The sequence below is a fragment of the Dunckerocampus dactyliophorus genome, chromosome 11 (assembly GCF_027744805.1).
Source record: "Dunckerocampus dactyliophorus isolate RoL2022-P2 chromosome 11, RoL_Ddac_1.1, whole genome shotgun sequence".
Classification (NCBI taxonomy): Eukaryota; Metazoa; Chordata; class Actinopteri; order Syngnathiformes; family Syngnathidae; genus Dunckerocampus; species Dunckerocampus dactyliophorus.
Window position 1 is genome coordinate 5,566,274 of NC_072829.1, and position 24,364 is coordinate 5,590,637.

Sequence of the window (24,364 nt, forward strand, 5' to 3'; positions counted from 1 at the left end):
TGTACTTAAGAAGGCGTGGGTTGGAAACTGCGCCACATTCACGACACGTTCTTAAGTAGGGATAATCGTTCGCACCGTTGTTCTTAGGTTGATGAATGTCAACTGCGATGCCTGTGCATGTGAGCCCTAATTTGCATAGGTCACCGCCTATTATTTCCTATATAAGGTAAAAAATGCGCCGTGCGCAACAGGCAGCTGGAGGCGGAGATGGCAACGCGCAAGGGCAAGACTGAGAAGCAGCTGGACAACAAACGAAAGAAAAACTTCCATTCTACAGAAATAGAGATGCTTTTACAAGGAGTGACCGAACACAAGACCACCTTATTTTCACGTGTATCCACCGGTCATCAGGCCATCCAAAAAGAGTCGGCATGGAGCACCATTGCAGGAAACATAAATGCCGTTTCCACTGAGAAACGCGCCACCGCAGAGGTTAAAAAGAAGTGGTTTGACTTAAAATAGACTCAACAAAAAAGATTAGACTGCACCGGAGGGATCTGGAGGAAACGGGAGGTGGGCCATCAATCAGAAACCAAACCATTTCGGAAACTCTAGAAAATATTTACACAATCATGATGGAAAAATAAAGTCAAAATACATAGTTTGTGTGTGACAATTTATTTTTTCTGTGGTTACATTTGATTAGACGCTGCCTAATTAATACAGCAGCCCCGTGCTCTGGCTCAAGACGTGGCTGGGGGCGCATGTCGTTATCTGGGGGTGCTCCGTGCGCAATAGACACACCACGTTTCATTGCGATGTTATTCTGATGATCCTGCACACCTGCAAGAACAGAGAGGGAAGCCTGAAGCCTGAAGCGGGACATCAAATATTCGTGGCTTTCAGCAAATAAATCTAATGGTCCCTTTCCATTCTCTCTCTGCGCAGCGCACGTCCAGCCAGCCTTTTTTTTTTTTGATGAATTGGGATTTGAATATATATTTATCGATGGAGTATATTTTAGTTGTTTTGATGATAAATAATTGTTGGGATATTTTATTTGCACTATATTTTTTGGGATCAGGTTGCAAAATCCATCCTGAGGGCGATTGCGCATTGAAAGTGCAAGCTTTGCTTGTGCGTAAGAGTCCTCCTGAGCGTTTGTGGAATTTGTTCTTAGATCTAAGAACTGTGAGTTAAGAACACGTTTCGTGAATGCCAAAAATCTTCGTATGAAGGCTTTAAGAACACATTTGTGTGTAAGAATGTTTCGTGAATGAGGCCCATTGAGTTCACGTAGCCCGTAGGAACTAACGGCACTTTGTCAACAATAGCAGCATAGAAAGTGCGTGTCTGCTTGCTCCTACTAATCATGGCAGACTTTGTGAGAGCCGCTGCACACAACTTTTGGACAAAAGAGGATCCAGAACCTTATCTTTTTGAGCTTGAATATACGGAGGATGAGCTACTGCCCGCAAGAAGAGAGAGTGTAACTTTACAGCAAATGGGTAAAAATGGTCTTTCACTTGTATAGATAGCACTTTTCCACCTCCGAGGCACTCAAAGCAATTTGACAATGCTAGCACATTTATCTACTGATGACGCAGCATCAGGAGCAACTGGGGGTTCAGTCTCTTGCCCAAGGACACTTCGACACGATCACGGGAGGACGGACGGTCGAATCCGTAACCTTCAGGGTGGGAGGCGACCACTCTACCACCTGAGCCAAGACACCATGATATTGATTGTGATACATGGAGCACATGGCACATGATATCACAACACAGTCCATCTAGCCGTGCATAAAAAAAAAAAACATGGAATGTGAGCTAATACTTAAAAGATAATTTGGTTTTCAATTCGTAGTTGTTCATGTGCTTGTTTTTGTTTCTTAGTCAGTACAGATTGGTGTCCTATCACATTGTTTTGTAGGGGGCCCGTTACCCCTCAGTAGTGGCGTGAGGCGCTGTGTCACTACGCCAGAAAAGTAGTTATTTGTGTTATCTGCTACAATAACAATGTTGCTGTAGCTTGGTTTACTGTATATGCTGTACAGGCCAGTTATGTAAATAGAACATTGTTGGCATTTTTTGGAGGTTTTTTTAGGGCTTTATAGTCAAAATAAATGTGTCCCGTTACATACATTGTTAGCTCCAACATGCCAGCTGTTTTTTAGCTGTTTCTCGCTCTTTAGAACGCACAGAAAAGAGAAAGAGTGTGGTCATGTCTCACAGAAGGATTGTGGATGACGGGCAACATCCCAAAAAAGTGCAGTTTTCCTTGAACTGTCAACATGTGTGATGGCGTTTGTCAACTGTATAAGCAATGTTTTAAATAGCATTTGAACACTATTGACGGCCATGTGAGTGTAAAAATAAGTAAAGCACTGGTGATACTTAAACACAAAGCCTTTCATAAATGACAGACAAACAAGTCACACAGACCTGAGTCCTGCTCTCATACTTTTACTGTCTTAAAAGTGTAAAAATAAGTTAACCACTGTCAGAAATAATAATAATAATAATAATGTGTGTCGAAGTAACTAATGAACTATGCTTGTAAAACTGAGAAATCATCCAACAGAATTAAAGGAAAACTATATAAATATAAAACTATATAATTATACTTACATGTACGTATTTTGACGTTGCAATATTTTGTAATTGGATTGATGTTTGACATTGGAAAGGTTTGTATCGTTTGATAAATGTGGAAGTATTAAGAACTTTTGAGTTCAAAGGGAAAAGCGAGCATTTTGGGAATTTGGTTAATCTGGTGTGTCAAACTCAGTCTCACAGGGGCCAAAACTCAAAGCCTACTTTAGGTTATGGGCCAAATTTGACATTAACCCCCACCCCACCACCCAACTTTGTATCTTTCTTATTACTGTATTTATCCGGAAAATTTTAAACACATATATATTTCTGCATATTGAAAGTATTAAAAACCTTAAAAGAAAACTGCACTTTTGTTGTGGAATTTTGTCCATCATCCACAATCCTTACGTGAGACATGAACACACGTCTTTCTCTACTCTGTGCATTCTAAAGCTATAAAAACAGATAAAAAGAGACAGCTCATCAATGCACATAATAGGGCACACCTATTCCGCCCAGAAAGCCCGCAATTAAAATACCTCCAACAAGGTTTTATGGTTTTCTATCCATGCTGTGACCATGTAGTAACAAGTACATGCATGACAACATGTAATACTTACAGTATTTTGCCGTACTTTGGTAGTTTTAAGCATTCCCGGAACTTTTGTGTGACAAAAGAAAGGAAGTACATGAGAAGAGATTATACACATTTGCTTGTGTGATGATTACAAATTCTTTAAAAAATGAAATTGGACCTGCAGCAGGACTCACCGCTTACATATTAACTGTGATTGACTTATTTTTATGCTTGCATGATGACTAAAACCTTGCATGTACAGTTAAGAAAGGTTTAATGACGCCGACTACTTTTCTATTTCCATTTTTTTCTATATTAAGAATTGTTGCAGGCTCGATTCCACATTTAGTCCTTGGGCCAGGATACATTTCCACCGATCGCTCCTGCTGCTGTTAATGAGCAGTTTTCTCTCTTTTTTATCCTTGCCAACATATGTCCCGATCACCGCTTGATGAGACAACACAGTGAAATGACTTTCTGAGTAGCTGGGAGGTGAAATGCTCTATACGCTGTAAATGCGGCAGCACATTTAGCATTTAATTACCATTAAAAGGCTCGGGCCTGTCGGTGCCGAGTCTGCATGTTCTTCCTCCCACGGTGCAAACATGCAGACTGTAAATTGCCCATGAACGTTAGTAAGGTGATCTTTATTGTCTCGCTCTCCCACTCAATTCAAACTCCCGCTGAGCTACACGGGCAGTATCGCTTATTTTAACAATGATAATATATGTATTATGTATTATTGGTGTGCAGTCTTTTTTATCCCCTATGGGAAAATGGCTCCTTATTCAATCCAGTCCATAACATGCAGCAAGTCAATGTGAGGGGGCTGTTTTTTTATTATGACCATTTTTTAAAAGATTATACATATGACAGTGGAGCTGATTTTAATCCTACCGCTTCTCCATATCTATGACTGATATTCATTTATTCACTCCATATCTTCAACATGTAATATTTATTTGCTTACAATTTGTCATTTCCATTTTGGAAGGTGTTGAAAAAAACATCAATAAACAAATGTGAGTTTAAATAAATGACACCTATACAACTTGTGCAAAGGTGAACAATAAGGATAATAATGAGATAAAATAGCAATAATTGTTATTAATCATTGATATTAGTATAATCGTTAATAATAAATAGAATAAATAAATAAGTTAGAAGAAGTGGCGGCATTAAGACAAATAAATCATAAACAGTGTGGATAAATATATCAATATTGGCATCAAAATTGAACTGAATCACATAATTTATACGTAATTGCTGTATGATTACAGCAATTACTTGTACGTGATAGCCAATGAATGAAACGTGTTTCTTAATATCGTTGGATTTGGCAAACAGGCACTAACCTCCAAAATGCCCCCGGATTTATGCCATTAGAATGCATATGTTGCATGTGCATGGATCGCCCACTGCTGTGTGATAGAAATAATTGTAAAAATTAAATATACATCCCTTGGCGTGAACTTTAACTAACTCTCACCTCCGGTTGTCCTTCCAACGACAAGCTTTGCCAGCTTCCTGGCTGCCAGATGAACGAGTCGTCTGTTCTCCTCTTGATAGTTTGTCACTGTCACCGAGCCACCTGAGAGGGTCTTGTCCCCATGCCTGTTTTGGCAGGGGGAGGGGGGATCTGAGGAAGCAAAGCCTATCAGAAAAGGTCAGCTGGAAGGTCTTTCATTCACAACCCGAGTGTCTTCCCGCTCACTGCAAAGAATGTTAATGACTTAAGATTATAATTACCGTGCTGTAATTAGCGTATTTATAGGAGAAACGATAAGAATCCGGAGAAAATGAAGCGTAGACGGGCATGAATGCTGAATGGCGCTAGTTGTGGCGGGATACGCGGCGCCAGCTGTCAGCCGCCTGCACCGACAGCAGCCGCCCTGTGACAGACGCGCCTCCTTCCTTTCGGTCTTAGCGAGAGAAAACATGACTCCATTATCCCCCGGTGGCATTAGACAATCTTTAGACGTGTCATTCTGTGAAATAGAACACCACAGACAGCCTTCCTCCAGAGACCGGGCCCTGGCGTCTTTCTTAATCTATATATGTACGATCTCTGTGCGCTTTTTTTTGATAGAAAATTGCGCACGCACACGTCTTGATATGACTCAACGAGATCTGTTTCACTTGGGCGCTGTTCAGACACACCGGAAAGATGTTGTTGAGAGACAGACACATCTCCTACTCGACCATACACCGTTCTTATCACAAACTAGCAATGAGCATTCCAGGAAATATTCCCTGTCCATGAACCTGAGAGTTTGGATTCCTTGTTGATTTCCCTTTCGTTGTTAGAGTATAGAAAACCTTTTCACGACCGTCTAAATACGGTTTTTAACATTATTAGAGCCCGCTAGAAATGAAATAACACCCCTATAGTCGCCTTTGGACTCCTATTATTACCCAATGGAGTAGACATAGGGCCGCACGGTGGTCTAGTGGATCGATTCTCCCCTGGGCATTTCTGTGTGGAGTTTGCATGTTCTCCCCGTGTGCGCGTGGGTTTTCTCCGGGCACTCCGGCTTCCTCACACATTCCCAAAAACATGCATGTTAGGTTAATTGGAGACTCTAAATTGTCCATAGGTATGAATGTGAGTGTGAATGGTTGTTTGTCTAAATGTGCCCTGCGATTGGCTGGCGACCAGTCCAGGGTGTACCCCGCCTGTCGCCCGAAGTCAGCTGGGATAGGCTCCAGCATGCCCCCGCGACCCTAATGAGGATGAAGCGGTATAGAAAATGGATGGATGGTAGTAGACATAATATATAAGCCAAAAATAAGACTTTTGCTGGCATGTGTTGCTGTAAATGTGTTCCGGTGCTCGGGGAGCTAAGAAGGTAGAGTTTGGACACAATTGTCTGTTGCCTTGCTGCACTACACTTTCCGGGCAAACATGCATGGGTGTCCAAAGTGTGGCACAGGGACCATTTGGGGAATTTGGCTCATTGCAGAAATAACCAAAATCACAGCAAAAGTGGAAAATAGAGCAAAAAAGCTAAATGTAACTACAAAAAGTCAAAATGTTAATGCTAATAACTAATAAAAACAATGTATGTATAATCTATGTATTTGTACAAATTGTTTTTTTATTTTATACATCTTTTTGAAATTATAAATATCAAAGGACAGCCCTGACGTAAATAGGTAAAAGCGGGGAGATAAGAGAATAGCGGTGAGCTGTATTATTATTTATTATTATTGTTGTTATACAGTATATTATCATAACAGTGGTTATTTAGCCTCTAAAATGTCGACAGAAATATATTTGAGGATCAGTTTGGGGGACAACAAACATTTCAAAACACACTTGCATTGTTTTGTGGCTCAGTTAAATAACCGTCCAATTTGTCCAGTCATATTTTTTCATTGTACTTTTCTTCAAATTAATGTCAACATCTCGTATTGTCCCGTCTCGTGCAGCCAATCCCGTGCAGGTCGTGAGTCGGGTGTCTTGTGACACCACTAGTCGATAGTATCCCAACTCCGGAAGAACCACTATCTATTCTTCACAGAGACTGAGTCGCCCAACGGGTGGATGCTTTGTTTGGGCACTCCACTGACTGTTGTTAGTCGTACTACAACAGAGACAGTGTACGAAAACCGAGACATATTGTTAGCAATAGTTTTTGTCAAAAAACGAATTTAACATAAACCAGGGCGTACGACAAACAAGGTTCCATTGTATTGTCGTCCCTACATTGCTTCAAGATGCGACAGCTGCACTTGTTGACACAAACTTTGATCAATTTCCACATGATTGCTACCAAAAACGGTAGCTTTATTCACAGTCGATTCACTGTACCCAGTCATGAGTGCAGATGTGGTTCACACACATGTCGAACGTTGACAAGCTGTTTAAACTAACACAAGACGACTTCAAACGGATCCAAACAGGAAGCACTCTCATCTCAGCCTCCTGCACCGCTCTAGTTTCCTAGAAGATAGATTTTTTTTTTTTATTTTATTTTTTTTACAGCGACTGTCAAAGCTGACTGGTCACTCGCCGTTACAATCTTGACCACAACAATAAAGCAGTCATCCCTCTTCCATTCATCCGAGCTCTTAATCTTACACTTGCCGTCTCTAACCCTCCACTACTGTAGGGGGGCACCAATGATGTACCAGTGAAATATGGCCATGGGAGGGGGTGCATTTTATTGGTGAGTAGAGAGAGACTGCCGCCTATCTAGGGAGCTCATAAATGTGCCATATCTGTACAGTGTTAACTGCATCTCTATTGGCATAACACTTTGTTACTTGTTGCCATTTATGAGCTAGCATCATTAAATGAATATGCTTATGCACATTTTATTCAGCTTGGGCGTCCCTTTATACTCACTTTAACACACACATTGCAGCCTGTGTGGTCTTTTGTTGTTTGCACCAAGTAGTTCTTTGCATTTCAATTTTTAAAGGCAAGTAACAAGGACTGGTTTAGGGTACCTAAAGGGCGGAGCTAGACAGAATTCAGTGTGTTGATTGGTATACAGAGAATGGTCACTTCCACAAAGGGAAGTGGACCCCAGATGCAGAAGCGTGAGGCAGAAAAACTGTTCTAGTTTCCTTAATGACGTCACACAAAGTACAACTAAGCCAACAAAGGAGAGAGCAGAACCCAAAAGCGATGGTGCGCAACAACAAAAGCTGAGTGTCAGGCTGGATGGCAGGGAAACACCTCAGCATACTAAGATAAAAGTCCAAACAGTGGAAGAAGACCAAGCGATTACCATGGAAGAAAGAACTGGCAACTGGCAAGCTGTAAACAATCGGTTTTAAGTAGCCAGACAGCCAATCAGCAGCAGGAGCACCCAGCTGCCCCGCCTCCAGCCGGAGAGGCAGTGAAGGCAGGGAGGACGAACGTGAAGCCCAACAGGAATAAAGAAAGACAAAAGATGTCCTCCATTGTGGTTTTTACTGTGTGGCCTTCCTCTTTTTTGTTTAAGTCACTGGTTCCTTACACTGATTTGTGATGCTACACCCTTTAAACCTAACAGCATGGGCCTGGCGTGTTGCGTTTGTGTTGCTTAAACAGAGGCAGTCCTCCACTACTTTCTGTGTCCTTCAACTGTGAGACGTTCACCTGCCAACTGGGGCTAAAATTAGAAACAGTCTACTCTGAATTTATTTAGTCTGCATCACTAACCGAGGTGAATCCAGAGTGAAGCCTGGATGAATGACGGTTTTGTTACTCAGACAAGGCAAACAAGCTGAGTGGACATTTTTCACGCCTGCCACAAATTGGCCTGGCTGGAAGGATTTCAGTTGATGTTGGGATAATTCAGCGGTGCCAATCACGAGTGGGTCCGACCTTGACAGAACAAAGAATGTTTTGGAACATAAATCCGTATACCAGACTATAGGATATTAACGACGTTGGTTACGTAGGCCCATAAATTACTTTGGTCTATGAATAAAAGACACTAACATCTTGTGTGACCTCATTCTGTGAGATTTTTAGTGGTAGTATTAGCAAAAAAATGGGTCAAATAGTAATTTGTACGCCCCCAGGGACATGGTTCTACTGTATGTGATAGACCCATGTGTCTTATGATTCAAGCATGTGACCATCTCCAAGTTAGGAGGAGTTCCTCTCGGAAGTCACTGTGCTGAGCTGTCTGCTGTATAAAACAATCCTAATGTCCATAATTGTAAGGATGAGTATGGACGCTGTTGGCACAAGTCGAGTCCAGATGGGCCACATCTCTCATTCTGGTATCATGACCAATTATCATGGCGATGGCAGCCTGCAGAACTGTGACATCTGAATGTTTAATTAGTCTCCTCACACTTTCTCTTCCTCTTGGTTGCTTAGCCGCTGTATTCTGCAAAGAAGCAGCACTAAACCAACTATTTGTTATCTAGTTAACACCAGCAACAAATTTCTTGTGAAGATGAGCTTTTGAGGCCGGCCCTGAGGGTTTTTTCCCCCATCTGAGCTTAAACTAACATGTAATGAAGGTACAAATTCAACCTTTCCCCAATTTATGGTCAGTGATGGTGTTCCGCGGGCGCGCTCTAACATAACAGATAAAAGGTCAGCTTTAGCGGCTTCTCCAGCCCAAGAAAGGAGATTTTCGCAGTGGCTCATAAATATTCATCACGCCGGTCAAGGTTGCAAGAATAATTTATGGAAATGAAAGGATATTCACCTCAAAGGCATTTGTTGATGAAATAAGTGGTGAGTCACGTCCAGGTGGAGCAGAAGTGTCCGAAGGGTTCTGGTTTTGTAACAACTATTGGTTATGTTTACATGCAGAGCGTCTTCTGCCCTCTTATTATAAACAAGAACATATTCGGATGATGTGTTTACCTGAATGGATTCTTGGAGAATCCGTGTTTAGATGTTACAGAGCATAATGACCCGATAGGATGCTTTCTCCAGACCTTAATGGTGTCCATGGAGCAGACTTAGGAAGACTGGCATTCCCCTTATACATTTCGGAACAATCTAGGGTGTGCCCCTTCGAAGTCCGGCCTCCATTGGAATTTGGGGACAGCTTGTTGGCAGTTGTTCATGGTCAAGGCAGGGATTGAAGTCCATTCCCGGTGGAATCAACAAAATCTGGCATCACATTGGCCCTCAACAACTTTAAAGCAGCTTAAGCAAAGATGGTACCACCAGACATCAAGATCTAGTGTTCTTGGAAAGACAATTGTTCAAGAAACTGAGACAGACAGTTTGCAGGAATAGAGCCAGAAAGAGGAGTGTGGTGACCTTGGCACATAACTGAGACAGATGGGTCAGACTGATGCACCGCTTACCAGGGAAGCGCCCCAGTAACTAGTCGAAGTTAAGACCTCAAGAAAGGAAGGAAGTAGGGAAGTATCAGGCAGACTACACCATGGACTGGTCACCAGTCAGTCACAGGGCATTGATTGGGAATCCATTCCACAGCAACTACACAGAAGTCATGTTAACTGCTACACTACAAATGGCCCATATAAAGAAACCTTTCGGATTTTTGTCAGATCAGACTGAGTGGATTGGCTGACCAAGCTACACAGACAAGTTATGTTTCAGGAGCTCTGATGATCCATCGACAACACAAGCAATGAGAGCACAGATCTCTTGTGATCTCTTTGAAAAATGAAGCCTGTCAAAAACATTAACGGTTCAGTCAGTGTTCATTTGCTTCGTTCCGCAGGTAAACCCGATGGATTGTTTCAGCAAGGGGCTGCCAGCTGAGTGCAACCAATCATTCACGTGCGATGTTCAGTTTGTCTTGTTGTGTACACTGGGATGCACTGTATTTGTTCTTACGCTCTGCTTCTTCCTACTCCTTTTTGGACATAGCATGTTTGAATTTAACTTAAGCATTACTATTCACCATAGAAGCTTTTCTGTGGAGGTCATAGTTTTATTTGTTGTGTTTAGAGCTGGGGTGTCAAGCTCAATTAACCTGAGGGTCTCTGGAGGTAGAGTCTGGGTGAGGTTGGACCGCATTACAGTAAGTATTACACAAAAAAGGGGCTTAAAATATTTGTTAAAAAAGTATAACCGATCCAATCTTCTCAATCTTTGTTAATAACAGATCAGAACACGAACGGTAGTTGCCCTACTGTATGTTTGTTTACCCACAAGTGATTGTAGTGACCTCTTTCAGTGGGTTGCGTTGTGGTTGCAACTAACCATTCCTTGTTTGATTACAATGTTTTGGAAATGTGAGTCAGTGTGTTTGTTCAGCCAAAGAAAGTGTGTGTTTATGTGCAGAAGCAGACTGTAAACATCAGGCATCTCATTTCTTAACAAAGTAGTGATTGATACACTGTCCATAGCTGTCTCCATTCACTCATCTGATGTGCCCTAAATTTGATATCCTCTGCGGCCCCCGCAACCTCTCACTGCAGTCGATATCCATCTTCTGAGCCGACGAAGAAGAAAAAAGTTTTCCCGCTCATCAAATGGTCGGGAATCAAGATGCTTCCTCAGCATCTCTCGTCAGCCGGCTGCCTTTGAAGAAGGAGATTGGTCCTCTCTCCACGTCCCCCTCCCAAATAACAAGAACACACTTTCGATTGCTCGGGGAGAATAAAAGAGGGATACATAAAAGCCAGACAGTGTTTTGTTATGTAACACGACTCGCCTCCTTCTTCCCCGCCAGACTCCCCCACAACCCCCACTGCTGTGACTCTTTCACTCATCTGCTTCACACTTGCTTAAAAAGCTCCCCCTGCATCGCTTCGCCAGGTCTTTCTGAAGACGTGTTCTCTGTTTGAGGAGGCTTTCCCCTCTGTTTTGAGTAGGACAGGATATAGCCTCAGCTACCTCCCCAATGTCCGCACATTTGCCATTTGCTTGTTTATTGTTTAGGTATTGGGTCGTCCCTCGCTACATTGCAGTTTTAACATCACGCCCTCACTATATCGCATTTTTGTATGATTTAATAAATGATCGCTGTTTCGTGGTTGAATACGACCTATTATTAAGAAAAAAAAACATGCATTAAGCAAATAGTAAGTATTCTTGGCCTAAATTAAGCATTTAGAAGCATTCAAATGGCTAAATGAATGAAAATACAAATGTAAGTCATTCAGAAGACGTGATACGTAGTGTAATATCTGTGACTTGTATGCGCCTACAAGAAGCGGGGTGTTACGTCAGCTACCTAGACTTGACAGTTTTAGCTGATTGTTAGCAGCAGCGTCATTGGTTAGCAGTGTGGAGAGAGCAGATACTGGCGTGAGTTGTGGCCGACAGTAGCTCCTGTGTGACTGTTGACTGCATATGTGTTCTCTGCTCGTTAATGAAGCGATTGAAGTGCATCACGAGTCACGACTTAACCACAAACAGCTTTCTACACTAGTCACTAGGTGTCAGTAACATTGATGAGACAGAAAGGAAGTGTGCTGTCAATGCTAACGTGTGAGTCTATGTTGTATCTTATTTATGTCTAATATGTCATATATTCTGTTATTATTTCTACTATATTAAGTAATATGAGTGTAAAAGTGGGTGTTTTTTTATGTCTCGAGTGCTCTAAAAAGCCTATTTAGAAGGTTATAAACAGGTTTTCTATACTCCAACTAATAACAAATATAAATGTAAAAACAGGAATCCTACTTCGTGGAAATTCACCTATTGTGGTTGGGGCTAAAACCAACTAACCGCGATAAACGAAGGATTACTGTACATTGATACCTTCGGTTCCATTTGTTGGTTCATTCCTTTCCCATAGAAAATAATGTAATTCCAATTAATCCCTTCTAGATACCCACGATATTCACAATAAATGTATTTTGTATGATTTCTGTACGATAACCGAGACACTGTACGAGAACCGAGGCAAAATTTTGGTGAAAATATTTGTGGGAAACCGAATCATACAAAAACTGTGGTGTTCTAAAACCAAGGTTTGACTGTATAAGAGTTCCCAGTAGATCCAGTAGTGAGTATTCAGCATTCATCTGGTGTTAGCGGTGTTTGGATCCACGCTCTTCCCCTCGTATGACCCACTGATTGACAATGTGTTTAAATGACTGATGTGTGCAATGGATGTCAGCTGGTGTGGCTGTGTGAAAGTACGCTGGTAAACCCTCACTTCCTGCTGCCTTCAAGGACTGTGCTGACATTGACAGCTCGAGCTTTTAGCATGTTGCCTTAACTTCTGGATCTGTGGATTCTGGTTCCAGCTCCGGCCAGGGCACAGGGCTGAACTGCGTAAAGGGTACTTTTTGTGTCAATTTGTGACAATTTGTTGTCTGCATGTAACCCATCCCAGAAGAGCAGTTTGCATCCCCCATTCGCCCCCCAGACCAGATCTGACTCTTGAGTTTGTATCTTGGTTAAGGAAATTGGCTGGAAATCATCCTAAAATACTTTTGGACTGTGTGAGGACAAGAGGGTACCAAGATTAAAGCCTCCGCAGGCATTGGTGTAATGTGCGCGCAAAATAAACGCCAAACTGAGCTGCTTCTTGGTGCAAGGCAGCAGTGCTAGCAACTAATCCACCATGCTGTCCAGTCGCAGTTCCAAAAGTTGTGTTACCAGAAGGAATTATAAAGAGATTTCATGTTTTAATTGAATGGAATGGATGCCTCTGGAGCGCAGTCAAACTATCGCTGTGGTTACGGCGACAGAGCAAGCTGTTAATGTGCGGACGGCGTCATGTTAATGAACATGGCTCACTGAGGAAACGCGCTAAAGCAACAGGGTTCCTGCTCACATTGAATGAAATGGCCGCTATCAATGCTGTGCACGGCCGTGTCGCCTCAGAAGACACACACACACAAACAAAATTGTGAAATGAATTATTAGCTTTCAAAGAGTTGTTCAGTCTGCATCCATTGTGCTCCCCCACAGGTGCCTATTTAACTTGTTTTGCTTATTTGTTTATCTGTTCCCACACGCCCACATACGCTTCTCTGTGTATTTCACAGCCATGCACCTTTTCGGCCTCAATTGGCAGCTCCAGGAGTTGGACAACCAGCCAGCGTTTGAAAACGGAGGAGTTGGGAAGGCAGGTCCCACGCAGTCGAGCGCTGTCACGGTGCTGGCTGCCGATGGTGAGGAAAGCTGTCTAACTACAGCCTTACTTCATGTTTGATACCTTTTCTGCTCCATCCGTCTTCCTGCATGTGTGTTTGAAAGTGAATTATCATAATAATGATGCTCACGCCCAATGGTAATATGTCTTTTTGCTACAAAATGAGGCAGGATGTTAATAATTAATTTCTCATTACATTCCACATTAGGTGCACCCTTACAATGCGACTCAATACAAGAGCTTTATTACATACAAAAATCAGTCCTTTATAAAGATTTTATGTGCATTTTTCGTCGCTCTAAGTTGTCTTAACATTATTGGATTGTTAGCAGTCGCGCAAGTATAAAAAGGAGTCAACTGCTGCGAATACGGAATATAAAAACAACTAATGTGCAAATCTAAACTGCAAAACTGTCTTTTCTCCAGTTTGTTATGAGCTGACCTCAAAGATGCACAACTTTTTTTTCTCTCTTTTCATCTAAAATACGGTTCACAAAGCTGTCTAACCACTGGCTGCCGACCAGTCCAGGGTGTACCCCGCCTCTCGCCCGAAGTCAGCTGGGATAGGCTCCAGCATACCCGCGACCCTAATGAGGATAAGCGGCATAGAAGATGGATGGATGGAAGCTGTCTAAACCTGTGTTAATGCGCGCTTTTCCATCCACCTGATCAGCAAAGTGCTGATTAGACAGCATGATTATTGCACAGGTGCGCCTTAGACTGGCCACAATAAAAGGCCTCTCTGAATGTGGGGTTTTACCACGCAGACATTACCACAGATGTCGCAAGTGTTGACTGCGGGAATGTCCACCAGAGCTGAATGTTCATTACTTATCTTAAGCAGTCTCCAAAGGCCTTTCAGAGAATTTAGACTCGTCCCTCGTTTATCGCGGTTAATTGGTTCCAGACTCGACCGCGATAAGTGAATCTCTGCAAAGTAGAAATATTAATAATAATACAACATTATTAATAATTAGAACATTTTCTTAGTTAGAGCATAGAAAACCTGTTTTCGACTTTACAAATACAATTTTTACCATTATTAGAGCCCTCCAGAGATGAAATAACACCCCTACAGTCACCTTTACACTCCTATTATTCTGACAACACATTGCGCAACTGTAATGCACTGGCTACGGGATCACTGCAGGGACGGCCGCCGCCTTAAATATAGCATGCTACAGAGCTAACTGGTTAGCCTCGAATTGCTTTATTCTAAACATAACAAAAGGTTTCACGAAATGGTAGCAGAACTTTTCACTGTGTCACGTCGGACATGCCAAGGCTGACTCCATGCAGTGTGACGGTAATCTAGGATCATGTCATGTCTCATGAATGTAACATCACTGGTGCCTAGTGACCAGAATACTACATATAACTTGTATTTCAACATTTTTGACTAATAATAGACCATAGCCTACCACAAAACAGTGGCTATTTATTAATTAAGTAACTGCAATGTAGCGAGGGACGACACGACCACATCAGCACATGGAGTGGCCTTTTATTGTGGCCAGCCTAAGGCACAGTGTAAGTCAGATCTCATCCCTAAATTATAGCTAAATGAACACCTAAGTCACTCACACTGGATACAGAACACACAAAGGACATATGAAATACAGGAATACAAGTATTAAATGAAACAGTAACAAAGTAATCAAAGATAATAAAAAAAAATAAAAGCCAAAGCACAAGCAACCTTTACATCTCAATAATAAGACAACCTCGCTGTTTAGTTATTACCGTAATGACCTGGCAGTTATGTGTGGTGACAAAGAGTTTTGTCATTTACGACTGGTCATGAATGTGACAGAACGTGAGTCCTGATGTGTGTGTGTGTGTGTGTAGGTGTGTGTGTGTGTGTGTGTGGCTGTGTGCAGACAGGACAGGTGAGTTTGCTGATGTTGTTTTGGCGTGGTTGCGCCCGCCAGTAGCCTGCTTTGTTTCTGCAATAAAGAGATTGTTGGTTGACCACCGCCTCATCAGCCTTACAGCGTCCGGGCAGACGTTGCAATGCCACCTTTATCCTTGGTCGCGGTCTGAGTGCAAGCCTGCAAATAACGATTATTTTCTTAAGTCGATATAACAAAGCCTGTTTTTTCGATTAATCGAGTAATCGCGCAGGCCCTAGACGGACCGAATCAATGTGAACTAAACACCAGCAGTTAGCGGTTTGGTCCGCAATATATCATAAAAGAGGCAAAAATGTCAATAGCAGTTTTCCAAAGTCAAAGCTGATGTGTGTGAATTGCTTGTTCTCATCTTAGGTCTGCTGTCATGGATGACTAAGGAAATTAAAAAACATCCACATTGGAGAGGCTGAAATCTGAGGGTATTTACATGTTAAATCAAACAATGATGAATCAAATACCAAAATAGTTGTTGGTTAATTGGACAATCGATTAATCATCGATTAATTGTGCACATAGTGTATTCTTCCCTGATACTAGTTCTTGAGTGAGACTGGTGTTTGACTTTTTAATTAATTCATGGGAGTGCGTATGTAACCACCAAATTCGGAACGCCACAAACCGAAGACCACCTGTTTTTCGGTGCTCGCATTCCGAATTTCGGTCCAATTGCGAATCAAACAAGCTCGTCTGCATCCTAGAATGTTTTGGCCTCTTGTCCCTTCATGCAACTTGCTGCTAATAAGACTTTTCTTTGACTTGTGACATCTGGAGGCCTCTCACATTATGAATATTATTTTGCACCGCCTGATGATAATCTGTTAGCATTCTATATTCATCAGCAAGTAGGCGGCCCGGCGGTCCACCTTTGGCGCTCGACGCCTCCGAATGTACACACAGGCACAATGCAGCATTGAGGACGCGCAGCCGCGCAAGCAGCACGTGTCAGGCGAATGCGGGATTGTTTAACCTGGGCTGCGTTTAAATCCTCATAAGCACTGTTAATGAATATAGCATGAGGCAGCTTGTGGACTCTTTAAAGGCAATCAATAGGCGGCCATTATTCTCCCTAGAGGTTACACTTGGCTCCCCGTCTCCCCTTTGACTGCAGTGAAAGTGACAGCCAGTGGCCTCATTACACACAAACCCTGACGCAGGGAAATTATAACTCAGTACACACACGCACACACACACACGCACACACACACACACACACACACGCACACTCGTGTCCATACATTCTGAAGTGTTGTGCATCATCGGGCAAACAAGTTACTAACGAGACATCAAACCTCACAGCGAAGCCGACATTCCCTCCATCTTTAGACGGGCATGACTCTGGACCACGTTTTCCTCCCAACGATGGCGTTCCGAGGGCACGCTGAAGTTTAACACGGCAGTGAATCAGCCTTAACACCAGCTATCCTCCCGGACAAAACAGTTGAAAGACGTCTCTGGAAAAACGATTATGATTTGACGTTAGCACTCGGCCAAGGTAGCACAGAGTGCATGTGACAGATTCCATTTGTGAGATGAAGACACACTGCAGACAAGAGTCGTTTAAAAAGGCAGTTATTTACTGTTTGTGTGTTATCTTCGTGTGCGCTGCGAATGAGAAGCTTTCATCCTCACAGTTCAAGAGGGCACAATACCACGACCGCGTATGTATCATTAATCATGCTTAGGATCACACTGGACAGCAAGAATTTCATATTCACTGATAAAACGGAGACAATGAAAGATGACATTTCTGATATTGACGTCCCTGTGCTCGACGAGGCATGTGTGCATCCTAAAATACGACTACGTATACTACTACTACTACACATTTTGTATGTATCACGATATTTTGGGGATGTATCACGATATGACCATATAATTACATTCAGCGCAGTCTTGTATAAAAAGCTACCCATGTAATTAAAAATTCTTCAATTAAAAGTAAACTTACCTGTGGAGTGTCCAAAGCAAGCCAGTCTATTTGAGTTGTTGAGGGCAGCTGCTTGACAACATTGGCTCCACGGTCAGTAGTTACACACACTTGTTTCTTCTTCTAAGTCCCCTTCCTGGAGAAACTCCGTCAACTCACTTGCGATGTTTTCACCTGTGTGTTCCTCCGGAAAAAAACATGTTTGGAGACAGGACGACTTCGAAGTCCAGCCTGGTTATGTGGTGGACAAACTACTTCCATATTACTGAGGTGCCTCCCCGTTTAGCAACAATGTCTACGCTTCTCCTCCACCTTTAGCCATGCTCATTTTCTCTCTTTTGGTTGTTTTATTGTTTGCTGTGCTTTTTCTGCCACCGCTGGACCATGCAGTGGTGAGGTGCCAATGCGCCAGTACGGAAAAACACGTCATCGGCTCTGCTTTTTTCTATTTTAAGTGATCGTTTCAATTTTAAGACAAAAATGTTAAATCTAATGAGAAAAACTCATAGTTGTAAGAGAATAACATCACAAATGATGAAAAAAACATAAATAGCATAAAGTTAACATGCTAAAAAAGTTTTCATATTATGAAAAACAAGCAAAAGGACAAAAAAAGTTGGAATTGTAAAATGTCAAAGCTATAATGTCACAGTTTTATGAGAACATGGTCTTAATTACGAGATGAACATTTCCAAGAAGGAAGTTGAAATAGTTGAAAAATTAAAAAAAATGAGAAAAAACATCGGAAATGGAAAAAAAAACAGCTGTCAAGGTCAAAATAGTGAGAGAAAAAAAGTGGTATTCTAACAAGAAAGAAACTCATAAGAAAGACGCTGGGAAAAAACGGTCTGCACAAACGTTCCAAAACGAAAACCACTGCTGAACAAAAAGAACTTTAAGGCTTGACTCAATTTTGCCAGAAAACATCTTGATGATGGCCAAGACTTTTGGGAAAATGCTCTGTGGTCTGACGAGACAGAAGCAGAACCTTTTGGAAGGTGTGTTGTAATATTATGAAAACATTTTTTTTTGTGTGGCATAACGCTAAAATACGGAAGAATATTATGAAAAATGTAATATTATGAAAAACAAGCAAAACAACAACGTATTTGTTTATTAAAATTGCAATTACCTCGGCCAAGCGCAGCGTGGAGGTTATGTTTTTGCCCGTGTTTGTCTGTTTGTTTGTTTATATTCAAAATAACTTGAAAAGTTCTGAATGGATTTGGATGACATTTTCAGGAATTGTCGGAAATGGGATATGGAAGAACCGATTACCTTTTGGGGGTGATCCTGATCCCCGTCTGGATCCAGGAATTTGTTGAAAGGATTCTTTAACATTGCAAGATGGGACCATTTTTTATATCTGTGCATATACTGTAACTTAACAAAAAATGGTCAGAGAACTAGGGAAAAAAATAGAGGACAAGTTTTCAACAGGTTCTACAAAATATCAAAGACTGATCCAAAAAAATGTAGGATTATTATGTTGGTGTGAATCACAATATGGGAGGAACTACGGAGTCCTGCTCTAGTTGTAAAATGCTAAACCTCTCACGAGAATTTTCTGGGAATAAAGTCATGATTATTTTTAATTTTTAATGATAGCAACAACATTTACAAGAAGAAAGCTGAAATTGTTGGAATTTTTTTTAAAAACAGCAGAAATGGAAAAAATAGCAAAAGTCAAAAAGAGAAAAAAGTTGTATTCTAACAAGAAAAAAGTGTCAATTTTACAAGAATAAAGTCATAATATTATGAGGAAAAATGTTGTCACTTTTGGTAGCATGGAGTTGAAATATTAAAGAAAAAGTACTTTCTTTTTTAAAGGTCGTAATGTGAGAAACAAAACTAAATAATGTTGTCAATTTGGAAAATGAGTTTGGGGATTAAGTTATAATATTGTGGGAATAAACTCAGAATAAAGTAAAGTCACAATATTATGAAACGAAAATGTACAAAGATTATTTTCGAACAAATTTGAAATATTTGGAAAATTAAAAAAAAAAAAGTGGGGGAAAAAGAGCAAAGACCAAAGTTCATACAAAAATGACACTTTTTAACCTATGTCACAAAGTTGAGATGCAGTACTTTCTTGAAATATATGTCATTTCTTAGCTATCTACATGTTTTAGTTGATAAAATATGAAAGTGGCCCTTGCATCCTTTCATTTTTCACTATGTAGCCCTCACTGGAAAGAGTCTGAACACCGTTGACTTATAGGAACCTTCCAACGTCATCAACATCAAACAAAACTGCAATAAAACTAAAGTTTAAAAACCAATATGGTTATGGGATTGGTCCTAAAATGATGCCAGATAATGGTAGTTTACAAATGAAAGCTTTTACAAATGTCCATTAACACTTTTGTGCCTTGTGTCTTACGGCGATTAAAGAACAAAATGTAAAAAAAAAATCTTTGCAAGTGCTAGCCAACAACTAGCTTGGTGACACAATGCAAATGGCCAGAGGGTCATCAAACAGAACGACAGTCTTACTCACGGTACGAACAAATTGAACAGCATAACATGTAGCAGGTGGGCAACACGCAACATGAACGTGCTAACAAAGTGCTAACAACAAAAACTTGAACTGGATTTGCAATGTGCCCGCAAGGCATGCTGGGTAAACCAGAAGCACCTCCCCTCCACGGTACGATATGCATAAATCATATAAGGGTCACATTATTTTCAAATACATGTATCGCCGTCCTTTAACGAGCCATAAAATGATAAGAAATAATAATATATCATTCTTATATATGCAAATCTGTCAAGCAGTATCACTCTTCATCAATTTGTGATGTATAGCACCTGTCGTGTTAGCATCTCACCTGACACCTGCCATGTTTGTGTCTGCCAGGAAGAACGAGCGTTCTCCATCAGGAGAACAACTCCATCGACACCGGGCCCGTGGATGTCGGGAAGAGGGCGGGTCAAAGCGTCCCGCCGGGCGTGTTTTGGCGTTCCCAGCTGAGCGTGGACAAGGCGCACTTCCTCAAGTTCAACATATCGGTGCAGAAGAACGCTCTGATCGGCGTTTATGGACGGAAAGGTCTGGCGCCCTCTCACACGCAGGTATTGGCTCGACCCTTAACATGCATGATATGACGCAGGCGTGGCGTTCGGAACGTTCACATGTTCTCTCATCATCCATCCATTTTCTACACAATGCTTGTACTCACTAGGTTTCACGGGGCAATTTAATATAAACATCCATCCATTCTCTATGCCACTTATCCTCATTAGGGTCGTGGGTATGCTGGAGCCTATCCCAGCTGACTTTGGGCGAGAGGCGGGGTACACCCGCATATCCTGTAGACAAATTCATGCCTATATAATCTTTGTAAATTTTCCTTTTGTAATATTATTACTTCATTCTCATATTTTCACTTTATTACCATCATATCATAACTTTTCCCCAACTTCATTTTTGAAATATTCAAACTTTATTTTGTTTTGTTTCTCATAATATTACGACTGTAAAAAAATGAGCCTTTTTTCTTTGATATTTAAACTCTATGCTACCAAAATGACATAATAATATTACATAATATTACTCATAATATTACAAGTTTGTTCTCATAAAATTAAGACTTTTTTCTCGTTAAAATAGTACTTTTTTCTCTGAACCTTTGGATTTTGTTTTCCTAAAATTGGAGCTGTTTTTTCCATTTCTGCAGTCTTTTTTACATGTTCTATCTATACCAACTTTGACTTTATTTCCGTAACGTTAGAACTTTTCCCACAACCTAATCCTACAAAAATTACAACTTAATTTGTTGTTGTTTTTTTTTTCATAATATTACAATTTTTAAAAAATAACGTCTTTTTTCTTGATTATTTAAACTTTTTTAACGTTTTTTCATAATATTATGATATTATTCTTGTAAAACTATGACTTTTCCTTTTCCATTTTGGTATTTTTAGAATAAAAAAGACACCCCTGGTTTAGTCAGACAGTCAGATGCCCATCATTGTTAAGAACATTTTTTTAGAATTTAACTTAGTGGCACAGAAATGCGTTTACATGTTTTTTTTGTTTTTTTTTTACATGAATCAATGCATGTTCATGTGGGTTTTACCGATAATTAACCCGATCAATAAACATATCCTCTGTGGCCACTTCACTGGGTAAACCTGCACACTCTACTACCAGGGCAAGAAAGGTATAAAATAAAAAAAAGAAGAAAAATCAGCCTTTATAAAAAATAAAAATGCCAAAGACACTTTTAGCCTCAGCTCTTACTTCTCAGCTCCAATTTGCCATCACTCACATGGTTCGCTCCTTCCTAAAAGTCAGCCATTAGCCAACCCAAGTGTTCCAAAAACTGTCTTGATGTGCCACTTGAATGACATTGGACTGAAGCACTCAGATGACGGCTCCTCGCGAAAAAGCGCTTAGCTTCACCTTGTTGACATCACGTCCGAGTGAAGAAGCGCTTCAGTCGAGTGCAGAGGCTCGCCGGTGAAGCCGCTCTTTGATGGAGACGAGCGGCCACACAGGTGGGCTGGACTGCCCTTTTATGGTAATGATGGTAATAGCGTGCAGCGGTACCTCGGTTTTTGTTGTTAATTCATCCCAAATGGTTGGACGAAAAACGTTGGACAAAAAGCCAATTAATCCGTTCCAAATGTAAAAAAAAAAAAACATTTTATAGAGAATAATTCTAGTTTAGCGTGTTGAAAACAATGTGAAATAATTATAAATGACCACTAGGTGGGCTTCCCGTACATCCTGGAGCGATGGAATTCAATCGTGTTTTTCACCTTCTTTATCGAATTGCTGGCACTCACAACTTTCTTTGGCCCCATGGGGGGTTATTTAGCAGTCGCACTCAATTAAAAACTGCACAATCCAACATGTCTGAAAGGAGTAGGAAGACAGTATTTAATCCTACTTCATCTCCGTTTTTATTTCCGTTACTTATAGTTATTCACTTTCTGTGAATGAAAAGCATGACATGAAAACAAAAATACAGTTTGAGCTTGTGGACAGCTTGTTCACTGATAAAAAAAAATGATCAATGAAAAGTAATTAGATGATAAAAATATTTATCATAGTAGATAGAGTGTTCCCTCGCTTCATCACGGTTCACCTTTCGCGGATTTGCCGTTTCACGTTTTTTTAAGTGCAATTTTGCATGTTTTTTTAACAGCATATGAACGCTCATCGTGTTCTGCATCCTTGTGGCGTATTAGAACAATCTGTCAGTGCTCTGTTGTATGTGTCTGTTATTGTACTTACTACTGCTACCAGTAGAGGGTGTTGTATACTCATGTGAGGGTTGAAGACGTGTTTACGTGCCTGTACGAGCATATTAGTAACCCACAGTAGACAATAGCCGGCTCAATATCGAGCCACAACAGTCCTTATTGGCTAAGAGAGAACCAGCCCATTGTCTTCTGCTTCCTGATTGGCTGTACACCCTTGTCAATCAATCACTTTCGTGCTGTTTCCTGTTGTGGTCAATGGCCGCTAGCAAACTAGCTAACTGTTGCCAGGACGAGGCACGGTCAGAGCAGTGAATACGCGTGAGTCACTTAAAAATTTCTTGTGTCCAACCCAATAGATTGATCATTAAAATTCAAACAAAATTTCAACTTTGAAATTTAAACATGGGAGAAATGTGAGAAAACGTTAATGCCTGTCTGAGAAGTGTGTAAAGTTTATCGTGAGGGGTTTGACAGCCTTAAAACATATACAATCATTGTAAACAAGCAAAGTTGGCTAGTTCGGGGATTTTACTTAGTGCGAGCTATTTGGGAAACCATCCGCCGCGATGAGGGAACAGTGTACATTATAAATACAATAATAATTAAAGCTGCGAGCAGCATTGAACGAGCCCTTGCACCCACCACAGGGGTTCTCGTGACTCGGAGGGCATGTGCATCCTATTTTCTGTCACTGAAGCAATTGAGGAAGTAACTTAAATATGTACAGCTTCAAGGTGTCGTCTTCATCATATGTACCGATGATGATGAAGATCTGACTTTGTGGAGCTGAGTTATTAATTAATGAATTATTAATAGTTATTAATTTACAGATCAGTGGTGAATTGGCAGATCGATCATCAAAGTTTGTTGCCGTGCCCCGCCCACATCTTATGGAACAGCCTAAAATCCTTCAAATGATAACATCGCCCGTGTATCGAGTATCTGTGATTTTCATTTGGGATCATTTGGTCAGAGTGCCTAGGACTAGTGCATTGAAATGCAAAATTACTTTGTTTGTTTCGAAACAAGGGTTCTTGAGACGTTTTTGTGCCTCCTGTCATGAATGATGTTGCCAAGACATTCTGTGAAACTGGTGTTAGGGGCTTTTTTTTTTAATTTAAAGGGGGCCGTTACTAAGTGACTTTTGGGTGGTCGTGTTCGGACCCCCTGAAATATCACATTTTTCACCAAACCTGATGTGCTTGCTAATTTTGGTGGGATTCCATGCCTGTTAAGGCCCTCAAAAATGCAAGACAAGTTGTGTAATATATATACTAAAAAATAATACGAAACTAGTGGTGCTGGGACTCTTATGATAATAGATAGTAGGTAAATAAACAATAAGTAAAGAATATAAAACTAGTGAAATATGGGAAATAAATAGAAACTAGGCAAATTAATAGGATACTAACATGGAAAATAGAAAATAAAATAAAAATAGAAATAAAAAATAAAATTCAATAATAAAATAAGGAGTCAAAGTAGACAGAACTTACAGTAATAGGGGAGACTGGGGACAGTTGCAACACTTTTTACATTACTCTCAATTACTCAGAGATGATTTAGATTAGGCACGGCAAATCTTTACAGAGTAAACCCACATCTGTCTGCTAAATAGCCACACCATTTAAAGATGGCTACATATAACATATCAATCACAATATCTATTTAAATAAAAAATTCAGACGTTGAAACTG

General features: G+C 40.8%; 1 protein-coding gene across 5 annotated transcripts in view; it reads left to right on the forward strand.

Moving 5' to 3' along the window:
- si:dkey-237h12.3 (teneurin-3) overlaps nucleotides 1–24,364 on the forward strand; it is a 259,967-nt gene that overhangs the window by 142,332 nt on the left and 93,271 nt on the right. For all 5 annotated transcript variants that reach the window (XM_054791150.1, XM_054791153.1, XM_054791151.1 and 2 more), the window contains 2 exons: nucleotides 13,504–13,629; nucleotides 20,314–20,528. In XM_054791150.1, coding sequence (XP_054647125.1) covers nucleotides 13,504–13,629; nucleotides 20,314–20,528 — 341 coding nt within the window. The remainder of the gene's footprint in view (nucleotides 1–13,503; nucleotides 13,630–20,313; nucleotides 20,529–24,364) is intronic.